Source organism: Cavia porcellus, unplaced genomic scaffold (genome assembly GCF_034190915.1).
Source record: "Cavia porcellus strain 051 isolate PalLab524CR breed Dunkin Hartley unplaced genomic scaffold, mCavPor4.1 scaffold_10, whole genome shotgun sequence".
NCBI classification, from domain to species: Eukaryota; Metazoa; Chordata; class Mammalia; order Rodentia; family Caviidae; genus Cavia; species Cavia porcellus.
Genome location: NW_026947493.1, coordinates 74,160,182 through 74,178,265, shown reverse-complemented (window position 1 = coordinate 74,178,265; position 18,084 = coordinate 74,160,182). Strand labels below are relative to the sequence as shown.

Below are 18,084 nucleotides of genomic sequence, written 5' to 3'. Positions count from 1 at the left end.
ATCATCTTTTTCCCTTTTATGTTGATACAGTAATCAAAACATTTGTCTTCTCTACTGACACATTTTTAACATTAATCTCTTTCTACTATCTTTCAGTATTTAGGAACATTATTGGATTTAATAATATATAATCTAAATTACAACATTTAGCATTGCTTTGTCTTTTTAGTTGGTCATGGGTAATGATATTACAGCAATTTGTATTCCTGTAATTTATAGATTTCTTTCTAAAACAACAATTTTGTTAGAAAGCATGTGTGGGAGGCCAAAAAAATTGCAAGCAGATTCCCACACACATTATTCCCCCCTAAAAATAGCAAAAAGCAAGAAACGAGTTTATTGTTATAGTTTATACATACAAGTTATTTTATAACTTGTTTTCAAATCCATAGAGTAACTTACCTGTTCTCCTGAGCAAATTTATACATAAATTGTCTCTCTGTGCTTCTAGTAATCTTGCCATTGTCTTGGTACTGAAATTTTAGACCAATATGATTTGCCAAAAATCCTTTGTATGCTAAGCATAACTGCACAAGAAATATGAAAAAATTAGTAATACTATTTTGTGATTAAATTATTTTCACAGTTCAAATTTAATTTTATAAGTATTTATTGACCACTTTCTATATAAAATGTATCAGAATATAGAAAAAGGAATGGTTAATTTCAGTTAGCTGTTGGAGAAGAATTGGAGAAGATTTATTGACAAGAAAATGGCATTGAAGTGGTCTTACAATTAATTACTGATTTTTTGTTTTCTTGGATATGGCTTCCTTAAAAATGAAACAAATCACTTGTTATAGAGCTGCACTATGTACTAACCCTCATTAAAATTTTCCATAAACTTAGCAGTCAAATACACGTAGAAAAAAAAGGCTGCTAAACATTCAGGCAGATTAACTGGAATATGCATACTATAGAATATTTAAAGGTAAAGATAAAATGTCATATAAAATAGTAGTTAAATACCTATTTTAATGGCCTACAACTCTGTAAGCATGCCAAGTTCTTTTTTCTTGCATGCCAAATATTTTAAGAACTTAGAGCTTTAGAACATGTGTCACAGTTTGAGAAATTTTTTAAAACACAAAGCATAAAACTAGCTTTACAAACCCATACCATTACCTCTCTTCATGAATTTCCTTCACTTTTCTCCAACTAAATATTAAAGATCAGTCCATAATGTCTATTTTGTTTTTCACTATTAATGAATAAAATGTAGGAGATTACACCTTAATTAACTTTTTTCAGATCATGCGATAAATGATACTATATTCTTTCTTTCTCTTTTTCTTGAGAATTACCAGAAAAAAAAAAATGAAGAAAGCACTCAGGATGTGAACAGTGTCTGCCCAACATGACATGATTTCACACGACAAGTACTTTTCCTTATTTTAAAATTTCATGAAATTTTATTACCAAGGTATTTTCCAGATTCAATTTGCATACATTTTGATGCGCTTACCTGATTATAAGGAAATAATAAAATGTCTCCATATGGTAGTCTGTTTGGTTTAGCATCTGCTGAGTCAAAAAGAACAGATGGATTTTTCAAGGAATAACGACCACAGTAAGCATCGCTTTCAGCTGTCTTCTGGCCTCTATTAACATTTTCCTACAGAAGCAATAATATTTCAACTGAAAATATGATACAGTGTTTCTCCCAACATCAACAACCAAGTTCTTCAAGTCTGAACATGATCCTACAGTACCCCAGACTGCTTTAATTTTAAATATGCTCTCCCTTCTCTGAAATCTAAAGCTCTCGTTCAAATCCATACTCTGATATCCCTTGTGCTTGCATTTAATTATTTCTCAAGTCCTTTCTTTTTCTTATATTATGAGCTCCTTCAGGATATTCATTCTTTCTATGAATGTTTATTCAGTGTTTATTATGTGTCAGGTTTGTTTTTTGTTTAATCTCCAGAATTCAGGTGAAGAGCACTATATACAGGGACCTCCAATTTGGGACAACAGGATCAATAATTATGGTATGAAGCCCAAATACAGACATCTAACTGACATGAGAAGTCATCAAGAAAAATGACTCAGAAGAAGTGGCACATGAGATAAGTAAGAGTTGCTCAGAATGGAAAGAAGAGCTAAGGGTCTTCAGACAGAGGGTAAAATATATGCATAAAACAGATGCAGAGACACAAGAGAACCTAGTGTTAGGAAATGCATATAGTAAGGTTGGGTAGAGTGTAGAATTGTATGTAGAAATGGTGATAGCAGACGTGCAGGAAAACAATAGAGTGTACATTACTTGTGTAAATTACTTGTGTAATCTTTATGGCTGTTAGTACTACATTTTGATACAAACACCTTGGTCAAATTGAAGAAGTTACTCATTAAATACATTTTCTCTTTTCTCATTAATAAATCTGCTCATATAAAGTGTTATGTAATACATATTTTTAAAGATTCACAGGTTGCTTCTAAGATACTGATTTAAACTAAATAATTTGTACATCTTTTATTCTAATAATATTTACTTGGAAATAATGTATATCTGGCTTCCTCAAGCCTTCAAAATAAGAAGTAAGAAGTATTTTTAACTTTCCCCTTTACGGACAGTAAATAAATATCAAAGAAGAAATGAGGACTAGGCACTGAACTAATCCAGAGAATAATGTTCAAAAGAAGACAAGCAATTTAATATATATTTCCAACTATAAATTGTATTCACTGAAGCCAGTAAAAAAAAGACATTTTTTGGTATCTATGTGAAAAATAACAATTAAAAACACTTTAGCTCTTACATTTGCCCACCTTACCTCCTTTCTATTGATCAAGTAAATTTTTGGGTAGTGCAGATATAGTTTCCATAAATGAATCATTTATAATGCATGAAGATGCTACAACAAGCCCTACCGATAAATCTATAACATGATTATTTTTGCAATTTGACTCTGAATCTAAAAAGAAGTAATCCTTGCCCCTCCCATTATGGTTTGTATCTGGATGTCCCCCCAAAGCCTCATGCGGTCATTGGGGGTGCATTTCCAAGGCTGCTGAACCTAGTTTGTGATTGGCTCATTGCGTAGTGCTGGGAATGTGGGTGAGTGCTGCAGCCAACCTGGGACAGGTAGTGTTCATACAATATAAGGAGGGAAAGAGGCCTGCTAAGAGGCTTGCTCCCTCATCCTTTGACCCTTTCGTTCTTATCACTTTCGGTGTCTGCCAGATCAGCCATGAACAATGGCCCTCAGCCATGCCAACCTGCCTTGGAGCCAGCTGAGTATGGACTGAAACCTCCACAAACTGAAAGCTAAATAAATCTTTCTTTGCTTCTTTTTGGGAACCAAGTATTTTGTCTCAGCAGTGAGAGAAAAGTAACCAATGCACCCCCAAAAACCAAAAATTTCTAACATTTATATAAATTCCTATTGAATCAGTTTCAAAGTTCATTAAATAATACATACCAAGTCAAAATCAGTTTCATAGTCTCTGAAGTATTTCACAACAAATCCTTCTTCAAAATGAGCAATTTGTGGGGGACATTTAGTGCTAACCATTTCTTCCACAGCTACCTGAAACTAAATTAACAATATATTATTTAGTAATTTCTTTTTCATAAAATAATTCTTCAATTAGCAATTCAATTACTTCATCCACTAATTTTCAATTACTATTCTATTATTAATTATAGTACATATTTCATATTTCCCATAAGTTAGCCAGAATTGTGAAATCATTTGCTAAATAATTTTGTTAACATGCTCATTTTAGGGTCTATTGATTTTTTTAGAAGTTTTAGAAGAGATTCCAAATAAAAGATTATCTACCTAACTCAAAATTCACTAAGAAAAAATCCTATAGACTTCAATTATTCTATTTTTCCAATTAAGAGAGGCATAATACAACCCTACTATTTCTGGTCATTTAAAAGTAATAAATAATTCTGGGCTATACAGAATTAGTGCACATTCATGATGGTTTTATAACATACATTTATTTCTCTCGCAAATTACAAAACTAATTTTTGCTTAAAATTAAGGACTTAAGACAACGTAGTCTTTAGTTATCAGACAAATAGAGACTTAAGCTCCCTGTAGAGCACTTGCCATGATTCAGTAACCGATAAGCATTCTTTTCCTGTGAACTGCTGCCCCACATGCAGAAACGTCAAGTCCACTGACACGGGTCTGAGAAGTCCCCTTTCCTTCCTCATTCTTTGTAATTATGTTTTTCCCCTTCTCTCCTCACTGCAGGTTGGCTCCTACCCACTGTGCCAAGTGGGAGGATGTGTTACTATATTCTTTATAGATGACTGACATTTAGCTATTGGATGAAATAACAAGATACTTTAACTCTGTGATTAAGCTTTTACTATATGACATCCCTCAAGGTCATTCTGACTTTTATATGCTGACAAGTTGGATTTGGGATGAAGAACAGAGCTGGGCAGGTGAAGGAACACAAAGGCTACCCAAAAGCAAAGCAGGGCTCTGATGACTTTGAGAGGCTTTGCCCCCCAAAAAGAGGTGGCTGTGCTAGATGAATTCTGTGTCCTTTTTTAGACAAAATATGTACAGATATAAATTTTGATAGACTGATTAAATGCTAAATAATTTGGGGCGATGTTTAGAAGTGATACATCTTTCTCTTTTCTGCATGCTAGGAGAGGACTCAGGGAAAGTGGACTCAGGAGGAGTGTGGGTGGAGCGTACTTCAGCTTCTGATGACCACGGAGTAAGAGGCTTAGAAAGAATCCCATCCCATGTCAGTGTGAATGTCTCCAGACTGGGTTTTCCTTTGGTTTGCTCTTCAATATCCACTGTAACATTATTCCCTTCAAATACTTCATAAGCGAGCAGATCAAAGTCTCCTGCAGTGAATTAGGAAGCAGAATTTTAAGAAACAGTTTAATTGAAGAAAATGAACATCTGTAACAGATACTCAGACTTACCAAAATTGGTTTTCCTGGAGCATTTCATTAACACAAACAAAAAAGACGGATGGGAAAATGAAGGTGTTTAAATTGAAGTAGTTTTCTATAATATAAATAGCAAAACCACAGAATACTACCTGCTTAAGATTCTGTTTCTATGGCTCAAGTGGAAATAGACATAAGATAAACAAAAGAATGTACCTGACCATGAAGAAAAGATCAGTGGGCAGCAGGATATTCCAAAAATTGTTTTACTTTTGTGGCAATCACATTATCTGCTACTCTCTTTGGGTGTGGACATAGCACAAAGCTATCTTCCAGAAAACCACTCAAACCTGTGGGTTTATCCATATAGTTCCACACTGGAGAAAAAAGGCCTTGTTCTCAGATGTTTCTACTTTTTGGAAGGTTGCTTTATGAGGAATCTCATTGACCTTCTTTATTGGTAACATTATAAAATGTATCCAGTTTTGCTTGTGGCATTGTAGTTCCTGGGTCACTGCTGGAACCTTGCAATTTCTATCTGATTTCTAAGTTGTAAGTCAATAAGGATAACCATAATTTCATTTATATACTGTTTGTGCAAACTAACTTTCATGACAATTTTAGATATTTTTATGTTGAAGAAAAAAGTAAAAATTCAAAATAAATAATAGGAGAGTAACAATAGTTAATACATTCCATATTGCTATCCTCATAGTAGTTACTTAGAGTATAAGACAGAGCCATGAAAACCTGTCCAAACAATATCAGCACAAACCTTTCTTTTCAGTGAACTAAGAGGAGCTATCTTAGCTACCTTGTATTTTTTTCTTTTCCTTTCCCTACTTTCTCCTTTTCCCTACCCCCAGTTTCTCTTTCCTTTCAAACAGCTTCTTCCCATTTTGCAATGTCTATTTTACTTTTTTTTTTTTTTTTGGACACTGGGTCTCATTATGCAATTTAAACTGATCTTGAACTCACACCAACCCTCCTGCCTCAGCCTCCCAAGTGCTGGGATTACAGGCATGCGCCCCATATCCAGCTCTCTATTGTACATTTTGGACCTCATCTATGCTTTTGGTTTCTACACATGTGAGTCCAATTTATTTTACTTAAGAGTATGGTCTCAAATTGCATCCTTACGTTGATCTTTCCTTATGGTTGAGTAGAACTCCACTGTATAAAAGACATACTCCTTGTATTTTATATAAAGATTAACTGGGTGTGGTGGTGCACTCCTGTAATCCCAGCACTTGGGAGGCTGAGGCAGGGGGGCTCTTTGCAAGTTCAAGGCCAACCTGAACCACATAGTGAGACTCTGTCTCAAAACGACCTAAAAAGATATATCTATTGTATAAAAACATACCCATCCTCAGTTGATGCACATTTGGGTTGTTTCCAACATTTAGCTATTATAAATCTGTATCTTCCTTTCAAAGCTAAATTATTAATTGCATAAAAAATAAGATATAAACATTCTACTTACGTGAACTGGAAAATAATGATGGCCCATATAAAACACACACACACACACACACACACACACACACACAAAGATTTTCTTTATGGCTTTAGATATTCTAAATAGCCAAAGTGGTTGCTAAATTTATTTACCAAAATAGTCTCAATTTCTTATATAAAATATTAATACGAGGGTAAAAATTATCTGTTAAGATTTTGAAAAGATAATGAGGACAGATTCAGCTTCATTAAACACAGGTAAATTCTTTTTAAACTGTAGAGTGCTGTGGACTTTAATATTCCAGTGAACCTTGCCAATCTTCAAGGAGGAGCCACAGTATGCAAAGATTCCCTATGAATGTAGCTACAGAGCCCTTTCTTCAAGTGAGATTTGGCCAGAATGCTGTCTCCTTAACAATGCTTATTTCCTTAAATTTCATTTTCAGAATTAACATTTTCACTAATTTGTAAAATATGATGAGTATATTTATTTGTTGTGCATATAGTGGCTGCATTATACTCTGGAATAGTATATTCATTGAAATAGAACTAGAATTTAAATCACTATAGAAAAACATTAACTGTCTAATTTCTAGGCATCCTGATTGAGCAAGGCTCCAAATACACTTCTTGCTCTCTGTCATTTTCACATATAAAACCCTTCACTTTTTACAGTGGTGTTACACAGATGTAAATTTCTTTCCTGGAGAAGTGCACAATGAAACACAGCTTACCTCTATTTGATAGGAAAGTCACTGTGTATATACAGTGCTGGAGACTTTGTACCCTTATTACTTGAACTGTATCAGGCTTTATAGACCAGAGGTCATTTAAAGCAGATTGCAATAGGACTTCGGAAGCATCAGCAGGTAGCCAGACTTTTGAAAGAATTGGGGAAAAAAGCAGACGTGTTAAAATCTCTCTGATTTACTGGCCAAAACTGTAGTCTAATACCTAACTTTTCAAAGTACTCATACTCTATACCATACAAGCAATCAAACTTGGAGACTCTGAAGTTGATTTAAATTCAATAATATTGTCTATTTAATTGATTTATGATGCCTTTGTTGGAAAGGAGTATATTTTATTATTTTAATATTTCCATAGTGATAAGTATTGCATTTTGCAAATAGAAAGCACCTATAAATATTTACCAGCTAAAATAATGAACAGAAATGCAAAAGTTATTTTTAAGATTTATCAAATATTAATAACTGATAAATTCGCATTTCATAGGTCATGTAATTTGAGAACTTGAAATGTAATGATTAATTTAATTCCTATTTTTTGAATTTGCATCAATGAGTCACAGCCATGTGAAATCCTTACGTGTGTTTCATATACAGTTATTACTATCCTTAGACAGGAAAATGATGGAAGATGCCAGAAAGTTGTCTCTAATGATGCCACTTTCCAGCCAGTTCTGCAGGTTTTCCCTCATAATATAGTTTTTTTCTTCTTTATCAAGCACATTATTCAAACTTTATATTCCAGACCATAGCATGGAGGAGAGCAAATACTTCACAGCTATGTCTACTCATAAAGACAAATATCATCACCCTTGTATTTGTAACTCACCGGTTTTCTCCAAGTTATAGATTAGCCTGAACTGGTAATGTGAACATGAATTAGTGTCCACACATGGGCTAGTTACTATGATCTTCTGAACTTCATTAGTTGCAATAGCTGTCTCCCAGTTTTCCAAAGTTATAACCTAATTTCCAATTTTAAAATACAGAATGAAAAATACATACGTTTAGCATATGGAAAAATACACTATAAATCACCATAATTCAGCTATTCAATGCCTCTTCCTTGGTCTACTTTACTAGAAATCAGAAAATACTCTAAACTATATAAAATTTGTCTTATTCTATAACAACCTGTTTGATTTGTAGCATATAGATATCCCCAGACACAACTCAATACTTGCCCATGATAGCATTCCCTAAAACAACATCTACCCTACCAAAAATAATAGCCAAATGAAACTTCTCGCTTTCAAAGTTTGCTTCTCTTTCTATTTTTTGAAGTGCTGGGAATCAAGCCCAGAGCCTTAGGGATGTTAGGCGAGGTGTCTACACTGATTTTCAGCCCCAGCCCTAGACATCAACTTTTCATAAAGTAGATCTGTCACCAAAGCAGACCTGGACTTCCTGGATGACTGTCGACTGGGATTTTATAACTTGTTCTTCATTTACTGCATCTCCTGTTTGCTGTTCAGTGTATACACTTTTATACTGGTACAGTCCAACATCAACAAAAGCACTTAATCTGTATTCCTGCAGCAAAATTTCAATGTAATATCTGGAAAACAGAACAATTAATAAATACGGCTCCTCCAGAACACTTGTTATAAAATCATTTTCAACAAAAAAATCAACATTATATTAAAAATACATTAAATTATTTTATAGTATATAAATGCAAACTGTATACATTTTTAATATGAAAATATTAAAAAGTTCATAGCAGTTTACTGAAATAAAATTATGTAAGATATCTGTCCTAGGAGAGAGTTGTTTTTATACATGACCAACTCATTCAGCTACTTATGGTTGAAGATACAATCCCCTAAGAGGAGTTTAAGCAAATTCGTACTATATATCATAACAATAGTTCCCTGGAGTACAACAGAGAGGACTTGCAGAACCAGAAAATGTTCAAGAGAATGAAAGGCAGGCTTAGACATATCCATTATTTTGTAATAGAGTGTTTATATATGTCCAGGATGAAAGTTGTGGATATCATTTGGATCTTAAATGTCCCTCAAAGTCCTACATGTTAGAAGCTTGGTCAACAGCCTGCGGTACTCCTGGCATGGGGGACCTTTAAGAGGTGGAGCCTAATGGAACCTGGCTTCTTCCTCTCTCTCTCCTCTTCCCTCCACTCTTCTCTTTCCTATTTTTCCCTCTCCTCTCCTCTCCTCTCCTCTCCTCCTTCACCTTCCCCTCACTCCTTCCTCTTTCCTTCCTTCTTCCTCTCCCTCTCTCTCCGCTCCTAGGGTACCAGAAGGTAAAAGCACCAGGAGCTTCCCCACATCGTCAGGCACCCCACAGCAGGGCCCAAACACCATGAACTGAAACCTCTGAATCCGTGAGTCAAAACAGACCTTCCTCTTTGTAAACTGGTGACCTCAGGTGTCCACCACATGGTGATGGAAAGTGACTGAGTCCTACATGCACACGCCTTGAGGTTGGCTCCATTTGTAACCTGGGGAGTAAGACACTACCTCAGGGAATTCAGACTGATTAGAATGACTCTGATCCTCCAACACGATGAGCGGGATCCAGACCTTATATGTACAGTTCTTGACTCTTGAGACGCCTGCCAACATCTGTTTATCTAGGATGAACACCACACAGCAATTTAAAGACAAAGAAAAAGTCTTACTCTTTTCCTTTCTGAAGATGAATATCATCTGATCTTTGCGTTGGGCTGGAAAAATAACTGTTGGCATTGGCTGAATGATACGCAATTTTCACCTTATCCCAGAAAGATAGAAAAAAATGTTTTAATCTTTCAACATTTAATTTTCATTTATCATTGCCGTCAGACTTTGAACTTACATGAATAGAAAGTTACGAAACTCTTGCATATTTTTCTTCTAAGGTTTGTTATCTATGACAACATAGAATTTTAAAAATTATCAGGTTCACAACATTCCTTCAACCTTCACTAACACACTAACATCACTAGATCACAGATTCTCCACGAGAATTACAAAGGAAATTAAAAGGTCCATACTAGGAAAAAGGTTATTATTACTAAAAGACTCTTTGCTGTGTGGAGAACTTTTAGAGACTTGATCCAAATGAGAGTCTTAAAAAGACATGAGAGCCTTAGAGCAGGCTCTGAAAGATGCCGAAGATTGCTAAATAGTTCTGCCTACAAGAGTGGGAGTATTTATGCTTTCAAGAAGAATGACTATGCCATCTTTGGAATGAGCACCCTGACGCACTGTGTTAAATTAAACTTCATAACGTACAAGTATCAATTTAAACTTACGCAACCAGTTTGGAAAGCGATCTTGCCATATAAATTGAATCAGAACAAGTGATTTTGATTTAATCTATTTGTTTCATATGTGTAAACTGTCCTGAAAAAATAAGTCAAAATGCCAAAGAGTCTGATGAATGCCTATGTCCATTAAAGTATTGTGTTCACAAAAATTCAGAAGTAAATTAAAAACCTATCAGTAGGGAGATATTTAGCTAAGCTTAATAAACCCATGAATGTGGTGTGGTCAAAATAGGTAGTGAATGTTCAAGTTTTAAAAATGTATTACAGTAAAAGATACATTGCCACTAATCCCCTCAAAATAGTTCCCTGCAATTCTAACACATTTAGCCAATCAACACACTTGAGCCAGTTCTGGGCACTTTCCAAGGAGGTCTAGAAGTTTTCTCTAGTGTTTTTACATAGAATGGCTTTTAAAAAAAAGTAATAGCACAGTGAATGCTGCTGGGGAATGCAGCTGCTTCCTTCCGATGAAAAGGGAGGCTCATGACCATACTCATAAGTGAAATAAATCAATCTCGCATGTATGAATACCGAATAGTTTCCCTAATGTAAGTAATGATTCAAATATATAAAAATATGTGATAATCATGATTCCCCATTATGTGGCCTTGAAGCCTTATAAAATTTTCACTTATTAATTAGAAAGGCTTTATTCTGGGCTTTTTGATATGGAAATATTTGAAGCTATAGTATATGAAGTTTTATCCAAATATTTTAAGGAAAAAGACAGACACTATGGTAACTACTATTCTTTAAAAAAATTATTTAGCTATTTCTTATGTTTATTTTAATTAAGGGAAAAATTTAAAAAATTAGGATATATAGTAGTAACTCTTTTTGATCTCCTATTAACTTGTTTTGAAGTCCTGTAATACTCCCAAGATCTTGTTTTGACTGATTAGACTCTGTTCCATTCTGTACGATAGTAGCAAGTCTGAAGGTATAGGCAACTAATTTGAAGGCAATAAGATTCACAAAGATGCCCATTCTGGTTTGACTATTGTCTCCTTTGGAAGTCCTGTAATGTTCACAATGCCTAAGTTTTATTGGTCTTGTTCTCCACTGTTTTGTCCAACTTTATAATATCTAATGAGATAGACAATTCCTTTTAAGGGAACAAGAGACAATGTTGATAACCATTGTTAATAACCTTGTACTCTGTTCTACATCATGTGCTATGTCTATCCTTGGTTTTGACTTACAGCTTTGTTTTGCCATATTTGACTTTATTCTCTCCCCCCCCCCAAAAAAGTAATAAGAACTAAGGAGTAATAAAATCCAAAATGTGTAAATTTTGTTGTAAAAAAGAGAGGGAGGGAAAAAAAAAAGAGCTCTAACGGATATAACAGCAAGTGTGTTTAGGGATGTTAAATAGCTGACTATATTAATGTTTTTGGATCATTGAACACAGCTCTCTGTTTGAATGTCTACTTTGTATTCTTTGATACTGTGATTTGAGCAACTATTTCCAAGATGATAATATGTAATCTATTAACAGGTGATTTCTTACTGTTATGTTTTTTTTTTTGTAGTTCTGTATTATGTGTAACCTTACACTGCTTTGTTTTGTTTTGTGTTTTTCTCTTTTTCCTCTTAAATAAAAAAAAAAGAAAAAAAAAAAAGAAAAGGGAGGCTCATAAAACCACAGTGGTGCCTGCACGCCCATCTTATCCACCGAACCTGTCACTATGCAAATTCTGGCTCTTTTTTAAAATCAAAGTGACCATGAAAGGTCAATATTTTGAGTCAGTGCGGGACATCAAGGCAGCCAAGACAGCAGAACAAAAGCAACTCATGAAAGAAGACTTTGGAACTGCTTCAGAGTGGCAAGAGTGACATTATAATGTGCTAGAAGAGGAAATATTTAAAGGAGGTCAACAGTAATATGCCTTGTACTGTGATGATGTTTAAACATTTAAATGTACAGCATATTTTTGACCACACGTTAATAACATATTATTCAGTCATTAAAACTAGTAATAACATTTCATTTTTAATATTCCTTATAGCAAAAGTGATTATGAAATTGAATATGTGCTCCAGTTTATATAAAACCAAAGTAGAAGTCACCAGGAAAGACTTTCATCTTATGACCAAGTAAACATAGAATAGTGAAATATCTCCATTCTTTCCATGTGGAATTGTCTCACAATGAAAAACTTTCAGTGTGAAATGTGTGTTTTCACCTTGACAGGCAAAATTCGGGTAAGGGAGAAACTTCCTTTAGGTTACAAGTTTTCTATAAGGTTATAACTCACATCACATGTGTTAAAATAGCCAAGAACCAATTTACATGAAGTCATTTTTCTGAAGTTCTTTAAAATTTGCACTGATTTCGATTGAGGATAAAATTGGAGTACAGATGAAGATCATCATATTGTTTATAGCGTATTGGATAATACTCCGCAGCTCCCTACCTTGTCTTCTGGAAGTCCAGTCTGGCTGAAATAAACGGCATAACGGTCGTCACCTCTGATGTAGAATCTGTAAACATCTGAATCCGGAGCCACCAAAAATCCACTGAAGCGCGCAACAAATGTGTCGTGTTCCATGGGCCAAATATAAGAAGCAGAATCTACCCAGGTGGCACCCAGGTACCCTGGTGTGTTCTCACTGTATCCAAGGATCTCCTCAAGCTGTTCTGGCTGACTGCTGTTCCATACCTCAAGCTTTAGACCTCTCCCACCTAAATACAACACAAGGGAAGACTCCATGATGGCAATCACGATGCAGTGTCTCCACCTTCTATCTGGGTGGAGAAAAGCTTGAGCACATCAGCCTTTTAGAGAAGCTGTGTGTCCTGGGCCCAGCGTATTCTAACGTCATCAAGTATAAATGCCGAAGTTATTTTTGTGAACTGGTCACTTGTTCTAATTCAAGGCAAAGAAATATATGGGGTGGGTAAAGAGAATTTATTAGGCTTCAGATACCAACCAGTGACTGAATTGTAAGTAGATTTCATTGTGTGCACAAGATATGAGACATAAGAAATGCTCAAACACATGTATAGCACTTCAATGGAATTAATGATACGAAAGCCGTACACTGCGGGTTACAAGGGGAAACCATGAAATGAGGGTGTTTTGGGGAAACTGGAGGGTTGTCTTTTGAGACAGGGTCTCACTATGCAGTTCAGGCTGGCCTTGAGCTCACTTTGTAATGCAGGCTGGTCTCAAACTCACAAGGATTCTCCTGCCTCAGCCTCTCAAATGCTGGGATTATAGGTTGTACTACCATACCCGGCTTGAAATGAATTTTTTTTGAGTTACGTCTTTCATCTATTTCCAGCCTTCAATTATTTGGGAGTTAGGATTTAACCTCCCCATTTATTTTTTTTTGAACCAGAAAGAGACATTTGAAAATTTTTATGTAGATGGTACCAAGATTTAGTAATTATAATTTAATCTAAAATAAAAGTACGATTATACTCTATCAATAGACATGCTCTTTTCAGTAAGTCTAGGTATATCACCACAAGTTCAACTTTGATATAACTATTTTAATACAAATATTTCCTAATCCAGGAAATAAAAATTTAAAAACTTACAGAAAATATATATTTCACATCATAAATTCTAAAAAATTCAAATAATGTGACTTAATGATACACACTCATGCACATTCTTTTCCTGAAAACTTAGACACGGTTATTCTCTCTTATGTAACTTACCTGGGTACACAGTTTTGAGAATGTGAGGTCTGGGGGGTGTCTTGCAACATATACTGTCTTCTGTGACATTCAAAATATCACAAGGTTGTCCTACACGGAAACAAAATGCAAAACTGTTACAAATGAATCTTCAGAATATGAATCAATTAACTTACCTTGAAATTCTTTTTCAGGTCAAACAAAGTAACAGGAGCAAATGGCAAAGTTGGGGCCTTCCATTTTCTTTACCTATTTTCCATTAAAGCATGTCATTTATTAGTTATTATACTTCCACAAAAGAAAAACTTCTTCCTACCAAAATATTGTCATCATAGGCTTGAGATAGGACATTTCAAAATCTCTGAGAAAAACAAGAAAAATTTGATAAAACTACATCATTGTAAAAAAGAAAGTATCACTTCTGAGTGCGAGGTGAAGCCTTATGTTCAGTTCCTCAGAGCCCTGAATTAATGTCATTGATGTTCAGGATTCATGAAGGGGTGTGATCCCGGCCTTCTTAAGTAGGAAAAGTGGTAGCTTCTGTCCAGGTTCTTCAAATGAAAGCCATAAGTGACAACATCAAATGTATTCAGACTGAATCCTAGTCATCAAAGGCCCAAAGAGAATGATTATAACTTCCACACAAAAGCAACTGGGCTTGGTAGAAGAGTCTGTGTTTCAGAAGTGTATCTCATGTAAGGTCGGGCCCAGCAGTTCCTGAAATAGCAATTGCAGTCCACAAAAAGTGAGCACAAATGGGGCTGGAGATTTAGCTCAGCAGCATAAGTGTCTGCTTTGCAAGCAGGCAGTCGTGAGTTTGATCCCCGGAAAAAGACAAAAAGAAGACAAAAAGACGAGAGAGGTATCTTCCCCAACTTTCATTTAATGGTCTGGGAAGTGCGGACTTCCATGCTATTTTTTACTACAATATTTTGAATGCCTTGTGAATGTAAGAAAATTGAAACAGAAAATGATAAATTTGAACCATATATTAAATCAATAGCCCTTTTCATTCAGAGTAAAAATGTGCATAAACAGATCACTACTTTTAAGAAATTTTTATTTTTACTTATTTATTTAGGTACCGGGTATCCAACTCACGACCTTGCACTAACCAAGCAAGTGCTTAAACCACTGAGCTGAATCCCCGACTTTAAGAAATTTTAAAGACTCCAAATTTCAAGTCTGGTTGCCATCTTAATGGCAATGAAATATGATAGAAAAGGAACCTCACACCAGCATATCAACTCTATCATAATCAAAATATGCATAATAGATCATGAAACACAGAAACTGCAATCATTCTATGTACTTTAATATTTAGAGCATAACATCTTATCAAATATAAAAATCTTATGGGCCAGGATTTGCTATTTACGCAGATGACCAGCAAGATTTCTCAGAGCTGAAAGATACTGCACACAAGTTAGATGAGGATGCTTTCTATCCATCTTTCTTTTCTTAAATCAGCTCCTGGTCAGAATCATTAAAAAGTGGAAACTACTAGAGCAATAGGTTTGTTAAAAATGTACAAGCATGTGCTCAGTTGCACGGGCAGGCATCCTGTGCCCTGCTTTCCCTGGGACTGATGTCATTTTGACTCAGGGGACAGTCCCTGTATTACATTTATCCCAACCTCAGTTTTCAACTGCACAGTTCCCTGTCTCGGAACAGATCTAGACAGATACACAAACCAACACACAGTCAGAGAAACAAATGCTCCGTGCATCAGTTAACTAGCGCTCTTCACAAGACCCAAACCATCCATCATTTCTAATGGGCAGGTGCCACCATGTATCACAGAGGTGTGAGCACAGTACCCAAGATGTTAATTAAAATTTCCCCATAATTAGCTAAGTTGTCGAGGTGTAACAACAGTTCAAAAGGATATTTAAAGGTTTACTAGATAGAGAGCGTGCTGAGGAATTTGTAGAGCAACCATGATCTAGTGTCCCTTATTGTCACCCTCATAGTTTAGGTCCAATAGCATCAATCTCGCTGGAAAACTGAGGTAAAAAGGGCCCTGAGCTCCATCGCTTATGTGAATTATCTAGTTTTTACTTCAATAGAATAACAGGAAAAACTGTTATTCTGTCTACTAATTATTAAAGAACAGACAATATTTATTGTTAGAAAGCCACATATTAAAAATCATGGAAAAATACCTCCAACTAGAACTGTCACTGGGAGATCAGTCTGATCAAAGAAGCGACTATTTATTCGGAGTGTGGCACCACCTTGAATGCTTCCTTTTGAAGGTGAAATCATAGTAACCTCTGAGGAAAGAAAGCACATTTTAAAATGTCATGATTATGCCATGTAAACCCAGATGCTCCTTTAAAAAAAAAAGATTTCCAAGTCCCACCTAGCCATAGCACCTAGTGGAATGTGGGTAATAGATTGCCAGCTGAAAAAATTAGGTGTTTCATTATCTGTCTCGTGTGCAATACCGCAAAGCAGACAATAAACAACTTTCACAGAGACCTACCTTCCAAAGGGGACCAGGCTTTGGTGGTGACCTGTGCTAAGGAGGTACTAGCAATCAGGGGATGGGACGGAAGGTGCAAGGGAAACCTGAGCTGAGCACAGATATTTAGAACAAAACAAGAAGACGGGTTAAAACACCTCTTATTCCATATACTCTTGAAGAATGCATCTTATAATTCTCAAACTTAGGAACCAAACTCTTGCATTTATAGTTTCTCATATAATTCACCTAACTATGTTTAGACTCTTTGTATGTAAAAATTTTATGTATGTGGATACAATAATCCAAGATATGACATATGGCAAGTTCTTACTAAAGTAGTTTCTTAGTAATTATATCAAAGTGCTATGCATTATTGAACACAAATTTTGCACTAAATGAATTTCTAAGAAAAATCTTGAAATATTTCCCATTTGATCGATTCCACTCAAGGCACATCCTTTTTTACATTTTAATTCCTTGAAATTGTTTTTTACGTTTGAATATCTTTGAAATCTGACCATGTCTCTCCGTGACTACTGACTGGACAAATACAGGTCTTCAAGGTCAGAGTTTCTATTGGCTTCTGATGCTCTCTAGGGCTGCTATCATGTCAAACTGAGAACAATTTAAAATGAGTAAATTAAATTAAAAACTGCTGCAGGATTCTTCTAAACTACACAGCATAATTAAGAGTTTTGACGTGTGGTTCAAATTGATATAGAAAACTTTTTTCTTCCCTTCACCAACAACTAAAATTGAAACACACGAGTTTCCCTGCGAGTGTTATAATTTTGGCTTTCAATCAATCTTGCATTAAGAATATAGTTTTGCTGAAACTGTCATGCTTTGACCTGTATTGTTATGTTGTTATGTCCTCTTTTATCTCAATCTCTCCCTTTATTCATTAAAAAAATTACTTATTTTTTATGATTTTTTTAATTAAGGGGAAAAATAAAAAAATAGCAGGATATAGTATAGTAATTTTTTGATTTCCTATTAACTTGATTTGAAGTCCTGTAACACTCCCACTATCTTGTTTTGACTGATTAGACTCTGTTCTGTTCTATATCATAGTATCAAGTTTGAGGGTATAGGCAACTACTTTGAAGGCAATAAGATTCACTACAATGCCCATTCTGGTTTGACTATTATCCTCTTTTGAGGTTCTGTAAGATTTACAATGTTTAGGTTTTATTGGTCTTGTTCTCTACTATTTTGTTCAACTTTATAATACCTAATGAGATAGACAATTCTTCTTAAGGAAGCAAGAGGCATTATGGTAACCATTGTTGATAACCTTGTACTCTGTTTTTACATCATGTGCTATGTCTATCCTTGGTTTTGACTGACAGCTTTGTTTTGCCATATTTGACTTTATTCTCTTCCAAAAAAAAGTAATAAGAATTAAGGAGTAATAAAACCCAAAATGTGTAAATTTTGTTGTAAAAAAGAGAGGAAAAAAAGTGCTCTAAAGGATACAACTGCAAGTGTGTTTAGGGGTGTTAAATAGATGACCATATTAATGTTTTGGTTGGATCATTGAACACAACTGTTTGCAGTCTCACTGTTTGAATGTCCACTTTGTATGCTTTGATACTGTGACAA

At 35.0% G+C, this 18,084-nt stretch overlaps 1 protein-coding gene across 2 annotated transcripts in view; it reads right to left on the bottom strand.

Annotated features, from left to right (window-relative positions):
- The window catches only part of Pkhd1l1 (PKHD1 like 1), a 148,190-nt gene that overhangs the window by 104,953 nt on the left and 25,153 nt on the right, over positions 1–18,084 (bottom strand). For both annotated transcript variants that reach the window (XM_063257635.1, XM_063257634.1), the window contains exons 11-21: positions 16,175–16,285; positions 14,031–14,120; positions 12,778–13,046; positions 9,731–9,822; positions 8,485–8,644; positions 7,916–8,051; positions 7,072–7,215; positions 4,674–4,831; positions 3,426–3,539; positions 1,466–1,615; positions 403–527 (exon numbers count right to left, since the gene is read on the bottom strand). In XM_063257635.1, coding sequence (XP_063113705.1) covers positions 403–527; positions 1,466–1,615; positions 3,426–3,539; positions 4,674–4,831; positions 7,072–7,215; positions 7,916–8,051; positions 8,485–8,644; positions 9,731–9,822; positions 12,778–13,046; positions 14,031–14,120; positions 16,175–16,285 — 1,549 coding nt within the window. The remainder of the gene's footprint in view (positions 1–402; positions 528–1,465; positions 1,616–3,425; positions 3,540–4,673; positions 4,832–7,071; positions 7,216–7,915; positions 8,052–8,484; positions 8,645–9,730; positions 9,823–12,777; positions 13,047–14,030; positions 14,121–16,174; positions 16,286–18,084) is intronic.